This window comes from Rhinolophus sinicus, chromosome 13, assembly GCF_057876585.1.
Source record: "Rhinolophus sinicus isolate RSI-liver-muscle chromosome 13, RSI-T2T, whole genome shotgun sequence".
Classification (NCBI taxonomy): domain Eukaryota; kingdom Metazoa; phylum Chordata; class Mammalia; order Chiroptera; family Rhinolophidae; genus Rhinolophus; species Rhinolophus sinicus.
In genome coordinates this window covers 14,109,960-14,136,361 of record NC_142513.1, presented here as the reverse complement: position 1 = coordinate 14,136,361, position 26,402 = coordinate 14,109,960, and the positions used below count along the sequence as shown (strand labels likewise).

Genomic DNA, 26,402 nt, shown 5'->3' with positions numbered 1-26,402 from the left:
GGACCATATATACCATGGATGTTGAACTGAAGGGTGTCTAAGAAGCTCCCGGCCACTAACCTTGCCACCCTCAGCTCTGTCTTCTGCTCCAGACTTCAGAGAAATTTCTCCAAAGTGCAGATCTGACTACAGCACCTTCTTACTTAAAGTTTTTTCAACAGTGGGCATAGGGATTAACCACAAAGGGATTTTATTGGGGTGATGAAAATATGCTAAAATTGGTTTATGATGATGATTGCACAAATCAGTAGCTTTACTAAAAAATCATTGGATCGCACACTTAAAATAAGTAGATTTGATGATATGTAGATTGTACCTTAATAATGCTGTTTTAAAAAAAAACAACTTTCAACAGCCCCAGGCCAAGGTGAACCAGAGTTGTGTCTTCCAAGCACTCTCAGTGGGCTGGTGCCAGCCTGGGCCTGTATGTCAGCAGTCCACAATGAGATACGTAGGGAACGCGAGAGAGGTGTTTAGAAACTGCTACAGCAATGTGGCATTGCTTTGACACTTTTATTGTCATTTATAAAAGTAGCAGTCCACAGTGAGTCAAGGGGGGAACCTGTCTGTCACCACAGTTTGAGTAGCACTGCTCTAGACTAGAGAATAAATGGAATCTCCTTAGCCTCCATTGAAAGCCCCCAGGACCTACATGTCCCTACATTCTTAGCTCCTTTTGCAACCTACCCCTAATTGACTTAGAGATTCCAAACTTTGCCAAAATCTCTCCGTCACTCCTTCAGCCTGGCCTGCCGTATCCCTGCCAACTCAAATGCCTCTGTCTTCCCTTTTCGATAATTATTTATTCACCCTACGAGACTCAGGCTGTCTGTCATCTCCTCTTAGAAGCCACCCCAGTTGCCTTCCCCCCAAATATCTCTTCAAAGGGGTGATTTTTGACGAGTCATCTCCTCTCTCTGAACCTCAACTTTTTCGCCTGTAAAACAGGGATACTACTGCATCTTCCTCTTCAGATGATAGTATCTCCCTCTTCAATTATTTTATAAAAGGTTTCATGTCTATGTCCCTCCGGCATCCTGGGGAGCCCACATGCACCCCGCTATACAGTAATTGTTTATTTATACATCCGTCTCCTCCTCCAGATCATGAATTCCAGGGAGGCAGGGGCTGTGCTGGATGGCCCCTTATCCACAGGGCCTGGCTAGGAGGAGCAGCTCAGTAAACACGAGCTGAATGAGCGAGTGAGTGAGTGAGTGAGTGAGTGAGTGAGTGTGTGAGTGAGTGAGTGAGTGAGTGTGTGAGTGAGTGTGTGAGTGTGTGAGTGAGTGAGTAAATGAAGTCCTTTCTCAACAACTCTTGGCAGACAAGAGGTATATAGATTAATTTTTTAAAAAAAATCAAACCATGGTAAAACATCATACCTGGTAGAAATGTGGCCAGAAGGTGCTGATGGCAAGCTCTGCCTTCACCCAGCCCTCGGTGACGACCCCAGACACATTCCAGACGGGGTTCCCTTGGGGACCGCCATTCACCTTCACATAGACATTCAAGGCTCCTGGGCTGGACCTGTCGCGGCTGGAGAAGTAGTAATGGAAATCGATGCAGTGCGTATCATTCTCCTTCAGGGTGGGCAGGAGAAGGTGGGCCTTCTGGCCAGAGGCCCTGCCGGAGCTGTTCACCATCATGAAGGATCCTGGCGATCCACAAAGGGGGCGGGAAGTGGACAAGGAGAGAGAAAGGAAAATCCTGCTCAAAATCAGTCATACCCATAAACACGGTGGCTAGAAATCAAGTCACTCCGGGAGGGTCTGTGTGATCCTGTGGAAATCCCATCTCCTCTCTCCACCTGAGTACCCTCTTCTGCAACTAAGTAGAGAATAGTGGGGAATAAACAAACAAACAAACAAAAACCTATTCAACAAGGCAGTTTTAAGAATGAAGAGATGGTAACACGTACAATGTATTTCTACAAAGTAGACAGGCTACAAACATTTACAGAAGGAACATAATGTCCAATAGATCCTGAAGGAAGCACTGAACAAAAACCCAGGAATTTAATTAAACTGCAACCTCCATGGGTGAAATGAGGGGAACTATAACCTCACGCAAGCTTGGGCCGTCTCAGGGGAAAGAGCACCTCAGCAATACGGGAGATGTCATCGTCCCAGTATATTCCACCTGGAGCCTTGCATTCGGTGCAGGGAATATATCAGAGGAGGGCATAGAAAAAGTAGAATAGATTCAGGTAAGCAAGGAAGGCCCTGAAAAAATGTGAGAACCCACTGGAAGATATTCAGCCTGAAATGGTGGGTAAGTAATACTAAGCACTTAAAGAACGCCAGTGTGATGCCAGTGTCTTATTTATACCTTATTCCATGCGATCTGCAGAGTGACTCTGGGAGACAGAGAACTTTCATTTTATGTAAAGGTTGAGTGACTTGCCCTGGGCCACTCAGATAGGGAGAGATGAGACCCAGATTCTCTCCAACCTCAAAGTTGACGCTGTTATTACTATTTGCAGAAAACATGACTACTCTTCTCAAGCCTTAGCAAGGCTGTCTCCTAGGAAGGAAGTGAGCCTCTCTGGAGTTGCTTTGACCGGTTAAATGGTTGTTTCTAATCGTCACACCTCCCTGGATCTATGTCCTTGGCCTCTGGCTTTGTGGTTCCTCCCACAAGAGGCAGAGGGTGTGTCCCCATCCTGTGACTTTGGACTGCAGTTGCTTTGGTCAACAGGATGCTAACAGAAAGATTCAAGCAGAGACTTGAAGCCGGCGAGCCTCCCTGGGCTTGCCTTCTTGTACAACTGCCCAGTAGCTGCTACACCCCAGGTAGCTGCTGCCCCTTTCAGTGTAGGATCCAGAGCAGACCCACGTGGAGGGGAACTGAGCGTAACTGACAGTGAAGAACCAAGCTATGCCACCCACGCAGCTAGGAGAACAGCCAAGGGGCCCCCACGCCCAACCTAGATCAGTAGAACCACACGCGATGCTCAGATCGTGAGCGTGCAAAAAACACTTAGTGCTGTTCACCACTGAGTTTCCTCCTACTTTGTTAGGCAGCATTATTGTGGCAAGAGCTACATGGATAAAGGTGACCGAGAGGGCAGACTTGTGAAAGAAACCACCAAAAGGCACATTTCAGCTCTAAAGACCTTTGACAAGTCGAGCTGATGCAAAATGGGATTGACTGCCGGAGACAAAGTGAGTCCCCCATCACTGCACGTGGCTAAACAGAGCCTGGACAAATTGAGACGTCTAGGGAAATGTCATGATGGGCTGTGAGGGCCGCGCTCTGTGACTGAAAGTCCTCTGATTCTATGAAATAAATTGCATCATAAAACATAGTAGATAAACTCAGATGATTCTGGGAGGAATATTCCCACCTACAAAACCACTGTTGCTTTGAAATCTAATTTTACCCACTAAAATCTTCAATTCAGAATGAAACCTTAAGACGATTTACCCTCCACCAAGACGAGCCACGATAGCTATAAGTTGCCTCATTCTTTCACCTTTGGTACCAAAAAGACTAGCAGCTGCCAGCTAATACATGCTGGGAAATCTGTATCTTGTTGGGCTTCTAGAAGGTACTAGTCATTCACAGCCCGTCTCCTCTGTGATCTGAATGAATTTAAAAATAGGCACAGGAGAGAGGTAGAGTTCAAAAGCTCCACTCTATTATCCCCAAAGCTGGATTCGAGAAAGAACTTGGACTTGAGGCCAAATTAGGCTTCCTGCGTTTTCTTCCCCGAACCAGCACGCAGAGCAACTGGGTGGTCAGGGACTCCCTCGTTCTGTCTCCACCCAGACCACTAAGGCCAGAGCTATCCTTAAGGGATGGCCACGTAGGGCGATTGGGTGGGCTCATCCCCAAAATATGCCACTAAGAAGCAAGGTGACAAGGACAGCAATTTGAACCAGTGGCTGTCAGACTTCCACCATCCCACCGATCAGAAAACTCACCCACCTCCTGGAATAGAAGTCACTTGAAAGTGGAGTAAAGGTGACATCTTCCCCCATCTTGTTTCCAAGAGAGTAACATTTCCTAGTATATGGCTTGGCAGTAACACAGCGTCAGTGGGCAGATGTCCCTTGTTGGCTGTTATCACTAGTCATCACAGCCTCCCAGTGAGACAGCAAGCAAGAAACCATTGCAGGGGGAAACTGAGGCACAGAGTGAAGACTGCGCTAGCATCCACACCGACATCTGCCTGCTGGCCTACACCCCACAGGGTTCCAGGAGGTTCCCCTGGGACAGATGAGTGATGACCCACAAGCCCCCCCGAGCTCGAGTGCCTGCCCCTGCCACAGAGGAGTGGCACACCTCCAGGCAGGGAAGGCAGCCTGAGAAGCAGGCAGTGCCTGGCTCTCTCCACCCAGAATCCACGATGCCCCATGGACATTTCAGCTCCTGTCCTTCGGCCCGTTCACACCAGGCTGTGTACGAGTCCACATCACAGAGAGTCGAGCTACCAGCTCAGGTTCCCCCTTCTGTCCATCCTAGCTGCAGTGGTGAGGCAAGGCTCACCGAGGAGGTGGCACCATGTACCGTCCATCACTCCCTTCAATCCAGACATACTAGCCATTGTGTCGCCCCCATGACTGTTGACAGAGGGGGCTGCCTTTCCCTGACGGCAGAGCTGGTTGGAGTGCTTGGCCCTCCGTCGACTCTCCACGGAGCCGAAGCTGCTGGTTAATCAACAGCTGTCCTCTTTGTTGTGGGCACATAGCTGGACTACGTTCCCCAACCTCCTTTTATAGCGTGGTGGGGCCTGCACCTGGGTTCTAGCCACGGGGTCCTAAGTACGAAATGTGCCACTTCCAGGCATGGTCCATAACAGCTGCCTCTCTCCACCCTCCCCGTCCCCGACCCCCGCTGCTCTATCTTCCTTTATCGTCTCTCTCAAAAGATGGTCCTTGGACCAGCAGCCTCAGCACCACCTGGGAGCCTGTAAGAAATGCAGAACCTCAGTCCCACCCCAGACCTAATGAAACAGAATCTGCTTTTTATCAAGCTCCTCGGGTGGTATGAAGTATGCACTTTAAGGTGTGAGGATTACCACTCCACTGCCTTCCCACCCACCAGCCGCAAGCACAGGCTCCCAAGAGCCGACGTGACAGCAGAGCCTCAACAAGAGGAGCTCGTTTCCCTCAAGAGCCATGACCATGAGAAAGGTCACCCACCTACTAGGAACACTCGTGTCAGACCTTTAATAAACAAGGAATAAACTATCACTGGGTTAGGAAGCCATTCAAAGTCAGACATTTATTTCTGCACGTAGCATTGTCGTTATTGTTTGGGCACCCCCCACAGAGCCCCTACGTCCTACAAGTTCCTTTATTTAGGGAGATGAGTCATGGTAACGACCAAGCAAAGCTGTAGGATGCTCCAAATAGGAGCATCAGTAAGAGCAGTGACCCTGGGTAAAAAGATGCAGAAAAACAGAAGAGAATAAAAAGAATGGACTCTAAGAATGAGTCCTGGAGAAGGAAAGGAACGTCTTGGACCTTCCTAAAGAAAATCTGTGTCTTAAGTGGGCCAGAGTTGGGATGGGTCAAGGTCACAGAAGATGTTCACACCACCACCACCACCACACTGGCGCCTAATGTCAATTTGTGTAACTTAATATGCACACTCTGGCCCTTTGACTAGACAGAAAGGTATGTGTTTTGGTGCAAGGTTCAGACAGGCAGACTAGACAACTGAAAAAAAAATTATTTTTTTTTAAATGATGGCCGCCCACCCAGCCTACCCCCAAAAGAGGAAAGGGTACACTCACCTGAGTGTTCGAAGGAGAGTATGGTGTAAAAAGCAAAATGTGGGGTCAGATTATTTGACTCCCAATCTGGACAGAAAAAAGAAGATTTGGGGCTAGCCCTGGGGCAGGTCCACCTTTCAGCAGTGGAAGCGCATCAGGGCTGCTGGCCAATGTCACCATCACGGTCACACATTACTCCTCAGATCCCACCAACCATGGTGGCTGCTCGCTCTCAGGCCACCCTCCAAGTTAATCAGACTAATGACCTAGAGTGGGCATTTGCCCCATGGTTTGGCTACTCAATATATGAATTCCCTTCCTGTGCTTGGGGAACCCCCCAATTGTTGAAGCACAGCCCATCTTCTTCTGTGGAAATGGAAAAGGCCAGATGCCCTCTTTCCCAGCCTCCTCTGCAGCTGAGACTCAGCCACACCACCTGGGCTCCACCGTGCAGGTGCCCCCAACCACAACTTCTGAACCCGGAGCTAGTAACTAAATGAACCAGGGCTCGGTGAACCACGGACTGTGTAGAGGGGGCAGCAGCTGTGGAGGAAGGTGTCTCCAAGATGCAGCCATCGTTGGACCGAGCAGCAAATGTGGCCTCACTGGAGTGGCACACGGCCATGAATACAAGACACGGGGCAGGGGCGGTGAACCCAACCAGGATAGGTGGACATCTTCCAGGTTTGGGCTAAGCGGAAATAGAATTTGAATAACGAATAGAAGTGAAACCTCACTAGCCAATGAGCATATTATGATCCCTGACAGTGGGATGTGACCAGCTCTAAGCCCCCACCTGCACCTGCAGGAACTCCGGCTCCTAGCAATACTCCCTGTGCATCCTCCAAAGACCCCAGGGCACCTTACGAGTAATCAAAGATGGCAACGCCATTGCTCCCACTGCTCTTGCAGGCACAGATTCCTCATATGCCCTTGACATCAGCTATGGGGGTCTCAATGACTGGGCAGGTCTTTGTGAGTGTCTGTCTGCTCTGGGACACACTCGGGGGACACACAACAGAACTGCATTGACCCCAAAGTCGACAAGTTTCAAAAGCCAGCTCTGTGTGCAAACTCCCATGGTGTTTCTTCTTCCTCCATCAAGGGGCCATACTCAGCACCTGACCCCCTACCTTTCAGGGCTGAATTCTACTTGGCATCTTCCTTTGTGATGGATGTTCTCCCCATCCATGGCCTTGCAGTCACTCCCTGCAACAGCCTCCAAAACCCCCAACCCCAGCGTGCAGGACACACCTGACTATTGTGTCCTGACCGCACAGGGCTCACTTCTGTCTCTCCCAACACCCCTTTCCCCAGGAATATCCTCAGCCATGTCAGGTTGGTCCACATCAGCGGATATAAATAGACACGAGGGGGTCCATAGCTGAACTCCACACATAAGAATGGGTGAGCCTCTCCCTTCTCCCGGTCGGGATCCCCTACACGTGTGTGTGCCTGGTGGTAATTTGGGAGGGCATTTCCAATAGAAGAAACAGCATGTGTAAAGGCACAGCGGCAGGAAGCTGTGGCATCCAGCAAGTGCAGCGTCTTATAGGAGGGTGGGACCCAGCCTCCTCCAACCCCCTCCACATCTAGCCCAGCCCCCAGAGATCTAACCATCGCCTCCAGACAGGAAGAAGCCATATCTCTGGGTTGAGCATAGGTCTGTCGCTTTAGAGATTGTTCAGGAGTGAAGCCCTCATATATCAGCAACTCTGTGGGGCCCTCTTTGATCAACAGGTTAGCTTAATTAATATCATCCTGGGTCTGTCAGTTTCCTGGAGATCAAAAATGAGCCAGTCATTACGCCAAGATCAGTCAGAAACAAGAAAGAGGAAGATTGTAAATACATTTCCCCCCCTCCCAAATCCACTGACGTGATAAGGAACATAAAACAGCATTAGTTTCTCATAGTTATTATACATAGCACTGAAAACTGTTGAATTAAACCAGGAAGTACTCTCTGGCTGGCCATAAATTTTGCATTTTTCCTCCTTCGTGCATAATAATGCCTTGATAAGCGCCCCATTATTGATGTGTCTGCAACACAGATCCCCTTTTTGGAGGCAAAACGCTTCTCCGTAGCAGATGGCGGCTATTGTGTTTACACATGAGCACCTCACGACTGCAGTTCCTCACGTTGGCAGTTAAAAGAAAGCACAAATTGAGTTTTCAATGGCTTTGCACATTGTTCATTAAGATTACATGAGGGTGCTCTGGCGCCTGGCAGCTGAGCGCCCGGAGCTCCTAGAGCTCAGAGCCGTCCCTGCAGACAGGTGGCCCCGCCAACTTCCAGTGCCAGGACCTACGTGAAGGGAGTAGATGGCAGCAGGGACCCAAATGCTGCCTGCAGCCAAGGCAGCTGTGGTGGCATAGAATAAGGCTTGGTTTGCAATCAAGAAAACTGGGTTTCAGTCCTATTTCTGTCATTTCTTAGTTGTGTGACTTTGAATAAGTCAGTAAAACTCTCTGTGCCCTTAATGTGCTCATCCATAAAATGGGTTAATCAAAGCTATACATCAAAGGTTTTTTTGTTGTTTGCCTGTTTTCACTGAATATTAAATGAAACACTGGACTTGATTCAATAAATGTTAATTTTCATAATAAAGAGCCAGCTGCAGATGACAGTGGGCCTGATGCAATTCATAACATGTGTGATGTTATTAATGTTTATTGGGAACTTAGGACCATCTTTCAGCATCCCAGTGAGGTGGTACCATGCTATTCCTGTTTTAAAGCAAGGAACTCTGAAGCAGAGAGAGGGAAAGTCTTCTGCCTACACAGTCCTTATTCACTCCATGGTACGCAGAATAATGGCTTGACGATGTCCCCAACCTAACCTGTGGAACCTGTGAATATGTCACCTACAGGGCAGAGGGGATTAAGGTTGCAGACGGAATTATGGTTGATAATCAGATGTGATGGGGAGATTATTCTGGACAAGAGAGGCAGAATCAGAGAGGGATTTGAAGATGCTATGCTGCTGGCTTTGAAGAGAGAGACAGGAGCCATGAACCAAGGAATTCAGGAGGCCTCTAAACGCCAGAAAAGGCAAGAAAACAGATTCTCCCCTAGAGCTGCCAGAAAGGACCGCAGCCCTCCTGACACCTTGACTTTAGCCCCGTGTGACCTATTTAGGACTTCTGACCTCCAGAACTGTAAGACTAAAAAAAGTGTGTGCTATTTTCAGCCACTAAGTTTGTGATAATATGTTACAGCAGCAATAGGAAACTAATACACACTCCAGACTCCCGCACTTATGGGTGTTTCTCAGGTGATGAAACCCACACTGCCCAGCCCAGGTGTGGTCCTTCACTAGACTATTTAAACACCAGTTACTCTTGGTGACTTTCACTAATGCCCACGGAACAGTTACTTCTGCATCGCTGACCATATACATACCTCTATTATAGCTATTCTGGACAAGGCCTAATTTTAAAGTCCAGAAAGATAATGTTTAGTTGTCCAGTCACAATAAAAGGGCAGGGGGCATGAAAATGTCAAAAGACACAATGCACCATAAAGTAAGAAAATATATGTGGAAGAGAAGCACAGAGGTTTACGAGTATCATGAAAACTAATAATCATTCAGTTAATCACATAAACATAACAATTTACCAATAGCCAGACTAGCAAACATATCATTCAACATTACCCATGTTATCAATAAAAGCGATCTAATTGTCAGGTGTCAAGAAAAAGCAAAGAAATTTGCTCCTTCTCTAATAAACCAGAAAATGGGGAGGGAGGGAGGGAGGGATTAATTACAGTTTAATGGATACATAATAGCTATTTAAAACAAGGAAAATACATCCTGAAGTTTCAAAGGAACTAAACACAGTGAACATTCTGTCAGAGTCAGTCTGTGTGAGTAATAAGTAACTATGTCTGTAATCATTCATTCAGACCAATAAGTTGGGGTTGAAGTATTCCATATGCAGATGTGTTAAGGTGATTCTCCCCAAAACAGCTATCTGATCATCCATGTGGGTGTGGATAATGTAGTTTTAAAAGCAGAATTACACCCAGGTGACTGGATTGGAAGGTGGTGCTGGAAGAGGCTGTATGCGTGGGCCTATTCCCCCCGGGCCGGCCAGGTTCCTGGGCTGCCTACACTCCTTCCCTACGCCTGAAAAGAGGAAAAGAAAAAGGAAGAGAGAAAGACGGAGAGAGAAAGGAGAAGGAAGGGAGGAAGAAGTAAGGAAAGAAAAAGCAAAAGAATAGACACAAAGGAAGATGAGGGGGGGAGAGAAGACAGAAGGAGGCGAGGAAGGAAGACAGGAAAAGGGAGTTGGTGAAGCCTGAGAAATGAAATGCAGGTGAGGAAAGGAACACTGAACAGAGAGGGAGGAGAGGAGAGGGAAGAGATGACAGAGACAAGCAGAATAAAATCTAAACCATGTACAACCCTTAACTACTTCTCATCGCCTGCACTCCCCAAGCAAAATCAAAAAATTTCACAGGACAGTCTCCTCCTTTTCAACCTCACAATCATCTTGAGATAAAAACAGACCCAGGTAAAACGCTGTAGGGCACAGTGGGACCTGTGTTCTCCCCGTTTATAACTTCATAACTCACTTCCCCCAACATCTCCGTGTAATATCTCAACATCCCAGGAGGAAAAAAAATAAATGCTACCGTGTTTCCCCGAAAATAAGCCCCAGTTAAGATCGTTAGCCAGACAGACACATTTGGTACGTTATGACGATGTTTCCGAAGATGACATGACTGTATTTGAGTAAATGTAGATTGTTGTACGTGAAAAAATAAGACATCCCCTGAAAATAAGCCCTAATGCATCTTTTGGAGTAAAAATTAATATAAGACTCCGTCTTATTTTCGGGGAAATATGGTATAAGTTCCAGTCTTATTTTGGGGGAAACATGGTATTGAAGGAAAAACAATGGAACCCAACACAATGCAATGAGAACTCTGCTACATAAGTAGTGAAATGGAAAGCTGTGTTCCCACTGCTCTTTGACGTGGGAGATATCAAAACAATTTTGGCAAGGTCAAGACAGAACTGAAGGGCAGGTCATGTGCACCAGTTGTAATCACATGGTGCCTCTGGGAGTAAGGAATCCTCTGTTTCTTCACCTGTAAAATCGCTGGACAGGTAGCGCTTCTAACGTGCCTCGAGCTAGAGACGTCTATGGTTCCAAGACTTCATAGCCACAGCTAGTGGTGAGTGAGATGCCAGGATTGGCTTGAATTTTCTACCTAGGCTCCTTCTGGAGAAAGGGTGAAGGAGGAGAGACCTTTTTCTTGGGGCCTTGTTCCTGGAGAAACACAGTCATGTTTGTGTGTCCACAGTGTTCCTTTCCCTCATTAGTCACAACTGCTCGTTGATAACAGCAACACAGCAAACACATACTGTCACATTTGACCAATATTCATTCATTTCATTCTAATTTTAACCCTGTGAGGTAGTCGCTATTACCATTCTTCTCTCACAAATGAGAAAACGGAGGCACAGAGAGGTTAGGTAACTTTCCCAAGGCCACACAGCTAGGAACAGAGCCAAAATTCAAACCCAGAAGATTCTAATCATCATTTAGCTCTTAGCCTCCACATCACAAGTAGGCATATTGTATTTGGTGGCAAGGCATGATCACGCACTCCCCGGGTTGGGCTGGCCTGGTCCTGGGGAACTGGTGCAATTAGGAAAAGAGACAAAGAGTGGGAGGAAAGAACATAAATGAAATCAATCGTCAAGCTGCTGCCATATTAAGAGTCAAGAGAATAACAAGGCTTGCCAGGAACATTTGCAGACCCCAAATTGTTCTTGACATTCATTGGGCTGAGCCCTTTGCTTCTGCAGCTCTAAATCTCTAAATTGAAATGACATGGAACTAAAATATATATACATATATACATTTTTTTGAATCTCCAAACTCTTCACACATCCGTTGGCATGATAATATTTTGATTAGTTACACTTATGCTCCAATTACACTCACAGAATGTTCAACTGTGTCTTATATATAGCATGTTTGCTCTGCTTCATGAAAAATACTGGATTATTCCCTCGTATATTTGCAATGGGAAAAGACACACTTGGAATTGGGGGGTGGGGGGGAGGCAAAACAAAGAGATGACTAAGCCTGTTAAAATAGTGCTGTCTTGCCTTCACATTACTAAATTGGGTCACTGCTATTATTTCCCAAGCTTTAAAATACTAGGGCTTGGAGGTATTAAAATCTACCTTCCCTTCACCTGACACCTTTATCTTCCATAACAACTGGGTCTTACTCTGAAAGCAACCCGACCATGTACCCACTGAGTGAAGAGGTCAACAGTGGGAAAGATTTGTGTTGTGCTTTTTTCCTGGAGAGTGTGTCCATCTATTCCTCAAAAAGGCCCTTAACCCTGTTCATAGTAAATGAATAAATATTATATATACCGGGAGGTGCCAAAAAAATGTATACAAGTGGACACTTTGGTCAACATTGCTCAAGCAGTAGTTCACTGTAATCAGAAGTGTCTGGACCCTGATGGTAACCACTTTGAGCATCTCTTGTAATTACAGAAGTCAAACGTGACTTGTATTTGTGGTTGTTGGAGGTGAGGGTATCACCCTGTCTAATGCCGATATCAGATGGGCCCCTCTGCAGAGATGTGCTAAACGTGGTCCGTACCCCAATTTCACAGCCTTCTCCCCTCAAATCCTCAGCCACCAGGACTCACTTTCTCTACTTGTTCTCCTTGCTACTGCCTCCCTAGAATAGTCAGCACCTCCATGCCTCAGTTTCCCCATGTGGCTCCATGCATGAAGGCTCGGACCTCTACCGGTTTGCTCACAAAATCCACCAGAACCGAGAATTGTATAAACTGAATGTAATCGAGTCTAACCTCAAGTATTACTTGCACACGTACTATGTGCCCAACACTCTAGAGAAACAGCAGTCCGCACGGCAGAGTGTTTGCCCTTGTGGAGAGTACAGACAAGTAAAAGGCAGTTACCAGGATGTGAGACATTCTATGACAGGGCGTGGACATGGAGAGGTATGTAACCCAGACTGGATTTGGGGGAAGAGGAATAAAAAGAAAGAAAGAAAACAAAAGAACTTCCTGGACAAAAAAAATCTACACTGAGGCCTAGGGTTATACAGGTGTCAGCCAGGTAAAGAGGAAGCTGAGAAAATGTTCCTAGCAGATCAAACAGCCTGTTTCAAAGCCAAGAAGACAGGCGCTGGCGTGTGGAGGGATCGAAGAAATACCTCACAGACCACCTCTCTAACCTCCCCGCTTTGTTTTATAGACGAGGAACTTGATACACAGAGAGGTACAGCAACTTGCCCTGAGTCACACAGCCAGATGGCGGCCGTGCCAGGTTTCAAACTTAGGTGTGTCCAACTCTAAGGTGAGTGCTATTTCCCTCTAACACAGTGCTTCCCAAATTGTAGCACGCATCAGAATCACTTAGAAAGCTTTTTGAAAGACTGCTGGATCCCATCCCCAATCGCTTTGGGGTGGGGTCTGAGAATTTGCACTTCTAACAAGTTTCTAAGCGAAACTGCTGCAGCTGAACCATGGGCCACACTTTGAGAACCACTGGACTAGCTGGTGTCTCATTGCCAACACAGACAGGCCGGGGTCCATAGCGCGGGCTGATCAACAAGCGGTGCTGCCCCCTCTCTCCACCCAGGGCCAGTAAGGATGCTCACTAACCCACATGGGACGCTCCCAGGGGCGGGATGGCCACTGACCATCAAATGGGAGGTTCTCTGCTGCCCAACCCCAACAAGGGCCTCTCCTCTGACGCGAGCAGTCCTCCTTCAATCATTGCCAATTACCAAGAATATCATTAGACACTTATTGACTCCCTGAAATGTACTAGGGTCTGCATAGGAGACAGCACAATAATTATTCCTCCTCTTTTAACCATCCTCTAAGGAGCTACAAGAATTTGACAGCTGTTATCCAATTAATCCTGACAGCACTTTCTTTTTTTTAACGTAAACGTATCTCTTTCATCTAAGATAGGGAAAGCTAGTTCCTTTTTCTGAGGTGAGAGGGAGGGCAAAGAGAGGCCAAATAACTTGGCCAACATCACCAGGGTCATTTCTTGCCTCTTTTCTCCTGAAGGCTCAGTGGAATGATGTAGGATAAGAACAGAGACTCTGGATTTAGATTGCCAGATCAAATCCCAGCTCGGGCAGCTACCAGCTGTGTGACCTTAGGTGAGTTACTTAACCTCTCTGAGCCACAGTGTCTTCATCTGTAAAATGAGAGTGATGGTGGTTATAGTAGTACCTGCCTCATGGGTTTGTTCTGAGAACTAAATATGTTTGTATCTGGTAAGGGCTTAGCATAGTGCCTGGCACATCGTAAAATCTATGGAATGGCAGTGGCAGCAGCAGCCCTGAACTCTCTTGTGGGTTTCTGACTATAACAGTGAGATAGTCAGCCCGACAAGCCAGCAGGCAAAAGCAGGTCCCAGTGTCACCTCCCACACATGCAATGACCCCAGGAGGTATCAGGAAGCCATGGTTCTCCACAATTTACCCCAAGCAGCATCTCTCTTTGCCACGGGTCCTCCAAATGTGGTCCCCAGACCAGCTGCATAGCCTCACCTGAGCACCTGATCGAAAACCAAATTCTACTGAATCAGAAACTCTGGGGTGGGGTCCAGCCGCTGTGCTTCCACAAGCCCTCCAGGGGGTGCTAACGCACCCTCAAGTTGGAGAACCATTTTCCTCACAAACAGGTTCCCAGAGCCTCAGACCACTTGGGGGGACCATGATAACCCAGGGAACATATGCCAGCTCTTGTCCACTGGACGCTCCCCACATTCTCTGAGAAGGGACAGGTCACCTGGGGTCACAACACTGTAACACGGGTCCAGAGCCTACGCGCTTGAACACTGCCCTACACCGCCTCGCAGGAAACTGCCTTCCCACTCCCACTTCTGGAGCACCACCCCTTGTGAGCCAGCCTGGCCGGGGCATGCACTGCCCTGGGAGGTGACCACAGCTGCCTGTGCATGTCAGGAGCAGGAAGAGGAGGATACTCAGAGAGAAACGTTAACTCACAGAAATAGACATAGAGTACCTGAGTACTTGAAGCCACCAGGATGTCCCATGGCTGTCAGGTGGGGCCTCTGGAAATCAAGTCCCTGAACCCCCCCTCCCTCCAGCCTTCTTCATGGCCTTCATCCCAATCTGCTTACTCTTCCCTCTCATCTTTCGCTTCTCAACCTCTTTCTAATCCTGTCTGCTGCATATATGATTTTCTATTTCAGTCTGACATTTCTCTCAATACTCAGCCCCAGTCTCCTTCCCTGTCCCACTTTTTCTACCAGAATCCACTTTGGACTTTGGACACCTTGACCACCATGTAAACGCCATCCCCCTCCCCATGGTTACCCTTCCTTCTGCTGCTCTCCAGCCCCATTCAGCCCAATGGATTCTACACTCCACACCACCAAAGAGAAGGACCCTGTCAGCTCCACCAGAGCTACACGGTGGGACCTGGACACAGATGGAAAGACAGAGCAGAATGAGGTGAAACAATGACGTGACGGGAGCTATGGACCCAAAGCTGCTAAGTAGGCAGTGAGTTCTGTATTCATGTGCTAGGGCTGGTGGAACACAGTTCTACAAACTGAGTGCTCAGACAACAGCAAGCTATTGTCTCCCAGTCCTGAAAGCTACAAGTCTGAGCTCAAGATCAAGGTGTCAGATTCCTTCTGAGGACTGTAGAGGACAATCTGTTCCATGCCTCTCCCTTAGCGTCTGGTGGTTTGCTAGCCATCTTTCGCATTCCTTGGCTTGTATGTGTATCACCCCGATCTCTGCTTTTTAAATTCACATGGCGTTCTCCTGGCACATGTGTCTGTCTCCAAATTTCTCCTTTGTAGAAAGACACCAGCCATCTTGGATTAGGGCCCTACCTACTCCAGTATGGCCTTCCTTATCTTAACCGATTACATCTGCAATAGCCCTTTTCCCAAATAAGGTCACAGTCAAAGGTACTGAGGGTTAGGACTTTATCCTACGGATTTGATGGGCAGATACAACTCAAACCATAACAAGCTTTCTAGCGCCCTACCATGTTCGTTCCCCGAAAGAAGTGTCTAAGGCAGTCACTTAGGAGGATTTCTAGAGAGATGACTACACATCAAATCTGGAGATATCATGTAGTATGAATTGGTTTTCATGGTGAAGTGATACCTGGGGATTAAACAGAAGAGTGGGAAGGAGGGGAGAAAATCCCCCACCATAGAAAGACAACCACAGGAACATCTTAAGGTGTTTCCTTGGAGCCACATTCCCTGGCATGCGTTAGTGCTTCCGACGGCGCTGTGGGCTTTAATTGGTCTTGCGACTGCGGTGGGGGAACTCTTCTTGAAGGAGAGGCTCAATGAGGGCTTACAGTTTATAGTGGACTTGTTTGCACTGAAGTTACACCAGGTGCCATTAGGGAAGACGCAAACATCCCTTCCAGGGGTCACCGGCTCACTGATGCCCCCAGTTTGTTCTACAACACATGTATATTGCGTACGTGTTATTCACCAGGCACTGTCGTAAGCCCTGGGAATACAGCTGGGATCAAAACAGTCAAGATACTTAATCAGAGACAGTTTGCTGAGACGAAACTTCTCCGTGAGAGCTTTGTAACAATTTGAATAGTGCTTCTATAGATGCCTCCCCACCCTCCCAGGGATGGTCACTAGCCCTTTACCCCAGGATGTCCTCATTTTGAGTTCTTAATTTTTCCGCTCATCATTTGATGCTCCCCAGTACCTTTCCAGTGATTATTTCCCCAGGAAGATGCTATGAATGGTATATTTTCTGAGCCTGTGCATTTCTAATACTGCACCAGTTTTATAGTACAGATCATGAGGGTGCAACTAAACTTCTTGAGTCTCGGCCTATTCCCTTCTAAATACCATTGCCCCATGCTTCTCACACTTTGCTAATAGAACACGGACAGCAGGCTGGTCCCTTGTCTGTCAGATCCTCTTCCTGGATACACACCTGGGAAGCAGGTAGACAGGCACACTTCATGCCCTAATTCCTCACATACACAAGATTATTTTATCCTGTGGGTTCGTACTTGAGACCACAGCATAGAATGAAGGTGCAAGCTCTAGAGTAAGACTGCCCAACATCAAATCCCAGCTCTGCCGTGTCCTATAGTGCATCGTTGAGCAAATCACTTAGACTCTCCAGGTCTTTGTTTCCCAATCCAAAAAATGGGGATAATAAGAATATCATCCTCATAGGCTCATCATGGGGATGAACGGAGCTAAAATCTGTAATGGCTCAGAACAGGGTCCTTTCATCAGTATTTTAGGGTGTGTAGGCTATTTGGTCTTTGTCACAATTATTCAACTCTACTGCTGGAGCGCAGCAGCGGCCATAGATTGTAGGTAAACAAATGAATGAGGCTGTGTCCCAATAAAACTTTACAAAAAACAGGTGGCCGAGGCAGTCCACGGGCTGTAGTTCACAGACCCCTGACTTAGAAGAGTACCAGCAAATACTCAGCTGTCAGTAGATGTTAGCCATTCTAATTATTAACTATGATTAGATTCAGGAGGATGGTGATTGGATCATCTCCTACGCTAACGGGCTGGTTCTGACACTATGAAAAGATGGAAAACCACCATTCACAGAAACTTTCCTCCCAGCCCACCGACAGCCCTCTTACTTGTGAAAACTACCCCTTCCGAGATGCAATGTGCCACCACAATTTCCCTGCTAATTTTTGCCTTGTTGCATTTATGAGTTTCAGCCTCCAGGGAGATGTGAAAAGAAAGGGTGGGAGGAGAACAATCGAAGTGAGTGCTTCACAAAGTGCTAGTCTTGCTGTAAAGGGATGTCTGCCCCATGTCAGGTTGGCACTGACCTTGGTATTCTGCTCGAGGGACAGGAAAGGATGAAAGCCATGTCTCACTTTTGTTGGGGGCACAGCAGAGGCGGACGACTTAACATTCTTCCTGCCCATTCCAATTAGTTTTAGAGTCGGCAGACATTTCTCCTAGATCCTTTCAAAGGGGTGCCTGGCTTCCTTTCTGTGGCCTTGGCCTTGGGCTTGAGAATTTTTATGGAAGCTGCAGAAGGCTGGCTTCCTGAAGGATGTTCAGGTTTATTTCCTTCCTGGACCTTCAGTATCTGCAGGAGAGCTGCTGAGCTCCATCCTCTCCGTGGTGCAAACCATCTCACTCCAAACGCCGGGACCCAATTCTTTTTTATTTTATTTTATTAGTTTCGGGTGTACAAAACAATGCAATGGTTAGACATTTCACCCCTCACAAAATGATAATCCCCCGCCCCAATCTATTGCTCCTCTGACATCACATAGATCTCTTACAGTTCCATTGACTCTATTCCCTATGCTGTGCTCCATATCCCGTGACTATATATATTTTAAATGATAGTTGACATACAATACTATTCAGCTTCAGGTTCAGGTGCCCAGTGCCTGGTCAAGGATCTACACCGCGGGACCCAATTCTTTGTCCACTTCTCGGGATTGTCTGAGTTTGTCCTTCACCACTTACGCCAGTCATGCCCTGCTTTTTCCATCTCGATCAAAAATGATATGTTAGGACCCAGAGACAAAAGCACCGATGACAGATATGGGCTAAACTTCTTAAGTCCCTTACAGAATTTCTCTTTGCGTGGGCTTCAATCCTCTCCATACCCTTCCATTCATCCACTGTTCCGTTTACGCCTTCATGTACCCATCAGACATTCCCCGAGCAAGCGCGATGTACAGAGTCCCAGGGAGACAGAGCTGAATAATACACATGATGTTTCCTTGAGGACTTCACGGTCCAGATGAGTTGAGCAGACCCCGTGGCAGATCCTCTGCCCAGATCCTCGGTAAGGAAGGTCTTGTTGCTCCAGCAGCCAGGATACTTCGACACACAGCCTTCAGGCGTCAGCCCCTGCAGGCACTGTCTCAGCTGCAGAGAAGTCCTCACCCAAGGCCTGCCCCGCCAGGGTGCCATGCGCCCAATGACTGATGGAGGCAGGAGGGTAAAGGTGCAGCTGTTCCTGCCTCCTGCAGACTGGGATGGGCCATTTTAGCTCCAGAGCCCCCGCTGGGGTTGGCCGGGGTATCATCAGGTCTGCACTGTGGCTCAGCTGCTCACTCTGCCTGTTCCTCCTACCCCAGCTGCTAGTTCCAGGGACACTTCCTAACAAACATCCTAACAAACTCTGTCTCTGAGTCTGCGTCCCAGAGAACTCCACGGCAACGATGGGTCTGGGGATACAAAGGAGGAGCAAATCACTCCGTCTGGGACGCTTGGAAAGAATATTTGTGTCGGTTCTTAAAATGTCACATAGGAACATTCCAGGTAGAGAAAGAGAACAATCATTTTGGGCAGATGGCACAGAGTGAGGAAAGACCAGCAGATGTGGCACAGTTGAGTTCCAGAATCCTTAACTACCTGGTCTGACCGGTGTCTGGGGACCCGTGGGCCAGAGTGAAGGACAAAGTCAAGTCCTGGATGGTCAGGCTAAGGCGTTCGTCATCCATGTTTTTAAGAAGAACGAGCCATGATAGACGATTAATTTCACAAAGATCAATGTTCTCTAACAAGGCGCCATTAGAAGAACTGAATCCACTCTGGATATTTCAATCAGGTAGAGCTTTCATATGACTAAGACCTTTTTGGACAACCATTGGAAGGCTGGGGAATGGTAATCGGGGAAGTCCTCTTTAAGAAATCCCTAGGTATGGAGATCACAGGAAAACTAGTGCCCATAGTTTTGGCTGCCTACGGCCCCAAAGCGGGCACTCAACACACAGGCACGAACCTATGTCTGCCAGCTGCCGACATTTGTACACGTGCTCTCAGCTGCTGGAGACTTGTGGCTTTCCCAGCTCTTCTGCCTCCCAGATCTCTCACTGTCACAATTACGGGCACAGGGAAAGCATGAATTAAATATTTGTTGAGTCTGAATCAGGTACCCACCCCATGGCCACAGAGGGGTCTCCTGGGACTGGTCAGAATGTATGACTTACTTCCTGCACAGTTAACACAAAGCATGAATCCCACTTCACATTCAGGATGGCACCAGACTCCCTCAAAAGTATCTTCTAGTTCTAAAGCCGATGATGGCAAGAAATAGCGTCTGTTGCCTGCAGCCCCTCATCTGTTAAATGTACAGGGTGGATGGAATGACTTCCAGAAACCTTCAAGTTCTCGTAGCCTGTGGTTTTAGAATTTCTAGAAAAGGTTGGGCATTAGATTTATGACAAGTAACTAACTCAACAACTGAAATAGCACCCAACTGAAATAGTGCCCGCCACCCACAAGGCGAAAATCAGATTCAGCAAGGATCACTTCTATCCACAGAGGTTTTTAAAGGTTGTTTCCTGCTCCTGCCCACGTCAGACCCATCCTGTCCCATAATTCCCTGTGCTCCAGCATCAAGGCTGGAGTGATGGCTCTGCCACTTTCTAGCTATGTAACTTAGGACAAGCTCCTCTACACCTTACTTTTTTTCTTTTACGCTTTCTAAATTTTAATAAGTTAAAAGTATCAGAAAATAGAGAAACCTACAAAGAATAAAATAATAAACATCTATAGCTCCACTACCCAGGATTACCCCCTGTTAACATTATGACATATTTGCTTTGCCTTTTCACTTTTAAAGAAAGATCACTTTATTGTTATTGTGAAAATGACATTCATTTTGAAGAATTCAAGAAATGAAAAACATATAAAGATCCCAGTTAAAAAGCATCCCAAGTCTCACCACCCAGAAACAGCTGTCGTTAACACATGGCAAATGTCACTGTAAATATTTTGACATACACAGAGACAACAGGATGGATGACAGGTACTTAGATGGACAGGAGAATAGGTAGAAATAAATACTATCAAATGTGGGATAAAATATTATATGCTATTTTAACATTTTTACGTGCTATCTTTATTTGTACTTGTATTTAACAGAAGAAAAAAGAAAATTGTAGGAAATCTAAGCCGTCAGATGTTTCCTCGCAATCAGAGATTTGCCAAAAAATCCCTTTGAGGTTAAGAATACAGATTGTAAAGAAAACATAAAGAGTTTGGAGTAATTATGTTGTCTTTTTAACTATTTATTTTCATTTGAAACACTCTTTAATGACTCCATGCTGTAAGAGATGGCACTAGTACTCTAACACTTCCTCTCCACTTGCCCTCTCCCTAGCTCCGGATTTCCCAGCTTTAATTGTTGGTGGCTGCTGTTACGCTGCCCCGTTTATAACCTTCACACCCTGATCTATAACTGTAATTGCCCGAGTTGTTTATTGTTAGTTCTGTATTTATATGGAGTCACTACTCATCCTCAATCCTTATACCCTGAGCTCTGTATTCGTGAATCTTTTATTTTTATTCACGCTTAATGAGTGGGATTTTGTGATGCAATATTTTTTCAAGATCTCATGGAAGTTATATTTATTCGGAGTACGTGTATGCTTGAGGGTAATTGCTTGTTAGCTTCATATCTGTGATATTCTTGAGCTACGCTTTCTTTCCATTAAGTCTACTGAACACTATTCCACGGTGTTCCACAACCAAATGCTGCTATACATAAGTTGGAAAGCAGCCTGATATTTATTCTTTTCCTTGTGAAGGATGTTCTTGTGTCTGGAAATCTGCATAATTTCTTTCTTTATCTGAAGCGAATAGCTTAACTAGGGTAGGTCTTGGTGTTCAGCATTCTGTACCAAATTTTCCTGGAACATACTACCTCGTTTATTATTATTTTATTGTGGTAAGATATGTAACATGAATTGGGCATTTTAACCATTTTAAGTGTATAGTTCAGTGGCATTAATTATACTCACAATATTGTGCAACCATCACCCCTATCCATTTCCAAAACTCTTTCATCACCTTAAAGAGAAATTCTGTCACCACTAAGCACTAACATCCATTCTCTCTTCTCCCAATCTGGTAACCTCTAGTCCTCTAACCTACTTTCTGTCTCTAGAAAGTTGCCCATTATAGATCTATATCATAAGTGAAATACTATAATAATAAAAAGCAGATAATGATCAGTGTTAGGGAGATGTGGAAAAATTGGAATCCTTATACGTTGCTGGTGGAAGGTAAATGGTACCCCTGCTTACAATACATTGTATTTTGAACTGCAAAGTTAGTTCTTTATTCACTTCAGGAATTTTTTCTTTTCAGAGGCAGAATAGCATAATTCTGATCTTTTGCGTCACAGCTCTGCTATATATACTAAGGGTGTGAAGCTGGGCAAGCTACTAACTATGCCTTAATTGCCTCATCTATAAACTGGAAATACTACTAGCATTGACCTCATACTCTTGTTGTGAAAAATTAATTACATGTAAAGCTATTAAAACACTGCCTCATGCATAGCCAATTTGAAAAGAATTTGTTCTTTTTATTATATTAAACTAAGCTATATTATGTTATATAGTTGAATAAATCATGTCATATATATACATATGTCTACATATCTATATCTTTGAATAAATCTCCTTTTCCCTTTTAGCTATCTTTATATTAATCTGCCTTGACTTATTTCATCTCTTTTATCTGCATTAATGTGCTCATCAAGACTCTCTTTTTTTGTTCCCATCAGTGTATATTCTATTTTGCCTTTGTTTTGCTTCATTTTTGCTGTTCCTAATCTACCTATGGGCTTTGTTGGTTTGTCTGTTTCAGCTGTATCCTGTGGGCTCTTTTATCCCATGAATGCTATTTTGGGCCTCAACTTACTGCCTTTTGTTACTACTCATTTCATTCTATTAATTTATCACCTCTTGGAATTGTTTCTTACCTTACTGACTTCATGTTCGTACCACGTTGTTCTCTTGAGTAAAGCAATTGTGAATGACATAGTTCTGCTCCTTAATTAATACTTCTTTCTATGTTGGAAGTATTGCTGCTGCGAGCTATAGCCACCTACTTGTTCGCTTGCTTTCTTCTTCTTTTTTTCTTTTGTATGCTCTGATGTTACCATGCCATTTCTCTCCTTGCTCTGCTTGGGTGGCTCTGCCTTAACGTTCTATTTGCTGTGATATATAGCATAGGTGACACCTGACTCTCTTCCCACTATAGCAGGGAACAGTTTGTTTTCTCCTTGAAGCTGAAGTGGGAAGATTGAGTATTCTTTGTTCTGTTAGATTTCTGTTACCTAAAAAACAGTGGCAGGACGGAGAGAGCTCAGCTAAGGTGGCGTTTAGTCACGGTTAGAATACTGGAGATTTATTTCTTCTTCCTAGATTTTGAGAAATATCCTATAACCAGATTCTCTCCACCTCTTTGCAGGTATTGCCTCCTCCGACGAGGAAGTATTCGCTTTCATATGACTTCTCCAATCCAGTGTGTAGTCCTGAAGCTTTTCCACCATCAGAGAAGGTTAACCACCTCTACGACCTTTGTCCTTTCACTTGTCTCTACTCCCACCCCTCAATCCAGGCCATTTTTCTTATTCCTTAGTCCCATAAGGAAAGGGTAATATTACCCATTCAATTTGTCTTCCTCCAGATGTTTCAATATTAGTGAGAAATCCCAGGGTATGCTTTCTGGTGGGTGGGGAAAGAGAAGTCCAGCTCTATCTCTACATCACAACAGCATTTTCTGTTTCTTTCCTTATTTACCAGCTTTTAAAGTTTATTGCATTTGATTATTCCCTTTACCTTGTATAGACATTGGAGTGAATTTTATTTATTGTTATTTTTTTGTATTTTTGTTTTCTCATTTCAGCAGGTATCAGGCAAGAGGAATTCTGTAATACAATTCCTGTCAGTGATCTTAACCTGAACATCTGAGTCACATTTTCCATATGTAAGTTGAAATAATTATGATACTGAACTCACGCATTTTTAAGGAGTACTAAATTAGATAAAATATGCAAATTGCTTTGTAAGCTCTCAAATGTTATATGAAGAGTAAGTTTTCAATAAATGTATTTGTGAATGAATGAGCTATTATTACTCTATGGAAATGAGTTTAGTTATCTCATTCACAGGATTATAAAATGTTAGCACTTAAAGGAATCCTAGGAATCATGTAGCCCATGATTTTATACATATGGAAACAAATACCATGCTATCATCTTTAATACCATGCTTCATCAGGAGTGGCACAAGAATTCTATTATCTCTCATCTGATGGAAAGCATGTTATTCAAAGAATTCTTCTTGAGAATAATCCTTACATGTGAGAAGAAATGTTTTTTATTTATTTATTAAGAGGAAGAGTTAAATAAAATCAGTAGAAGTACAGATGAGAATGGACATTGAAAACTACATAGTTCAATACCAATTTTCTGTTGTTTCCTCTGAAGTATACACTTCATCTCACACAAGGAATATTTATAAAATTTATACTACTCACTGATGCTTTTGTAATCGGCTCTTTGGAAGGGGCACTCATAAATGCATTTATACCTGAGTAAAGAACAAGCAGACACACAACATCCATTTACAAAAGCTAAAGAATGTTGGGCCCACTGTTTTGTCTTCCTGTGTTCAAACACAGTCCTGGGGCAAAGGGCAGAGTCGGAGTAAAGCACTGGCCTGGAGGGGTTTAGGATTGGTCAGATGGCTGAGTGGAGAGATGAGTTTTAACCTGATGTTAAAGGGATTGCCAACACCAAGAGAGGAAGCAAAGCCCAAAAACCATGATGGAAAACAGAGAGACTTTGATATACGGCAGAGAAAACCAGGTATCAAATTAACTTTGTACCATTTGCTTCAGCCTAATAAGAAATAATTTTTCTGATAGACCCAAAACTATAAGTTGTTGTCTTGTAAACACATTTTAGGAGGTTTTCATATGCTTGATATTAAGACCAAATGAAAGAGCACAAAATTTAATAAATATTTGCAGTCCAAAATAGTAAGCTAACTATTGACAGTTACCTCCTAGGGCCTCTTTGAAATTAAACGTGAATTTTAAAAGTGTTTACATTTAAAAGCAACAAGAACAAGCAGTGCTCTCAGTTGACAGGATTTCTTATCAACCACTTTGGATCCTAGAAAGAAATGTCACCATAACCTCAAATTTCAAAGGAAAAAATGGTTTTCATCTAAAAATTGTATACCCAGCAAAACTATCAGTGAAATCTGACCAGATATTTGAGTCACGTAGGGCCTCAAAAATTTCGTTTTCCATATACTCTTTCTTAGGAAGTCGTATGAGAATGTAGTCCTGTTTTGACCGGAAATATGTATTAAATTTTTGTGCTCTCTTCCATTTCATTTTAATACCAGACTTATGTGAACCTCTTAAAATGTGTCTGGAAGCAAATAAACTTCCAGGCTCGGTACTGGTGAAAACAAAACAAAACAAAACATTCCCTGTTGGCTGAAGCCATTGATACTAATTGTGAGAGGACATCTCAGATAACGGTCATGAGGAGTATCTGGAAACGATTTGAACAGTAGGATAGGTGGTTGTGGAAGTGAGTAAGGTTGCTCTTAGAAGACAAAGGGTTAATAGTGGAATATAAACAAAAGAGAATCCATTCAACCTTGAAGCTAGGAGCATTCTCCTTTGAGAGATACAGAAGCTGTGCCCAAGTCTAGCAAAATATGATCCTAGCATACTGCTTGCCTTTGCAGTGAAACAATGTGCATGGTTGCCATAATATACGTGCTAGTTATGGGTTTTTAACATTTGTAATCATGCAACTGATCAATCATGAAAGGCAAGAACAGTTAGAGAAAAAAAATCTGAAAATTACCAACCTTGGCCACAAAAGAATAAAAACAAGGCTAAGAGATGGAAAAGAGGGAGCCAAGAAGGGGAAAGGGGAGAGCACCAATGGCCCTTGCATCTTACCCAGGCAACACTACTGATGAAGCCAGAACAAGACATGGAAGTTTAAGCATGTTTTCTGAATTGACAAAGATTATCAGGGGAAGGCATGTAAACTAAAATCTATAACGGTAGGCAGAGAATGATTTAAAAGGGCAAGCCCTTACTTTACTTAACAGAAAGCCAGTAGATGATGCCTTAAGTTAATAAGTCAAGAAAAGCACTTTAAGCAAAGTCTTTACACATGTAGACATAACTACCAGAAGAAATAAAAATAGAAATGGACGCCCAGGAGAGTAGGATCTGGGAGGCAGAAGAACCAAACACCAGATGGTGGCTTTTCAATATGAGCCCTTCCAAGCTACTTGATATCTAAACCTTGGTTATTTTTTGGCTTAACAAACCTTTTAAAATATTTTGAAAATTAAATTTAAAAAACACAATAGAACAATCTCACCTATAAATATGTACACAAATATTGTTCCCTGATTAATCATATGTAATCACTATAGGCAAAAGAAATATGTGCATGTTCAGGGGCAATATGCTTATTCCGGAATGGAAAGATTGTTTCAAAATGTGACATACATTGATACGTTATCATTCTAGCAGGATGAACGTGAAAAAGACAATCTTTATTGTTGCTGAAGAGGCTTTGGGTGAAATCTTTTCAACATGTTTGGCTTTTAAAAAGTCAGTACTCTATACATGGAAGAATACTTCCTTTAAATAACAGAGTGCCGGTCTGAAACTAAAAGACATTACATGATTACATGTAAGATTCAAACATTGAAGTTATTTCCATTAAATTTAGGAATAAAACAAGGTTATACCAATATTATTCAACACTCATTTGCAAGTTCTAAGAAATGAAATTAAAAAGGGAGGGAGAAAAGGAGGGAGTGAAGGAAGAAGAAAGGAATA

At 44.6% G+C, this 26,402-nt stretch overlaps 1 protein-coding gene across 18 annotated transcripts in view; it reads right to left on the bottom strand.

Annotated features, from left to right (window-relative positions):
* Nucleotides 1–26,402, bottom strand: part of PTPRT (protein tyrosine phosphatase receptor type T) — a 951,833-nt gene that overhangs the window by 620,135 nt on the left and 305,296 nt on the right. For all 18 annotated transcript variants that reach the window (XM_074318303.2, XM_074318304.2, XM_074318302.2 and 15 more), the window contains exon 3: nucleotides 1,383–1,654. In XM_074318303.2, the coding sequence (XP_074174404.1) occupies nucleotides 1,383–1,654 (272 nt within the window). The remainder of the gene's footprint in view (nucleotides 1–1,382; nucleotides 1,655–26,402) is intronic.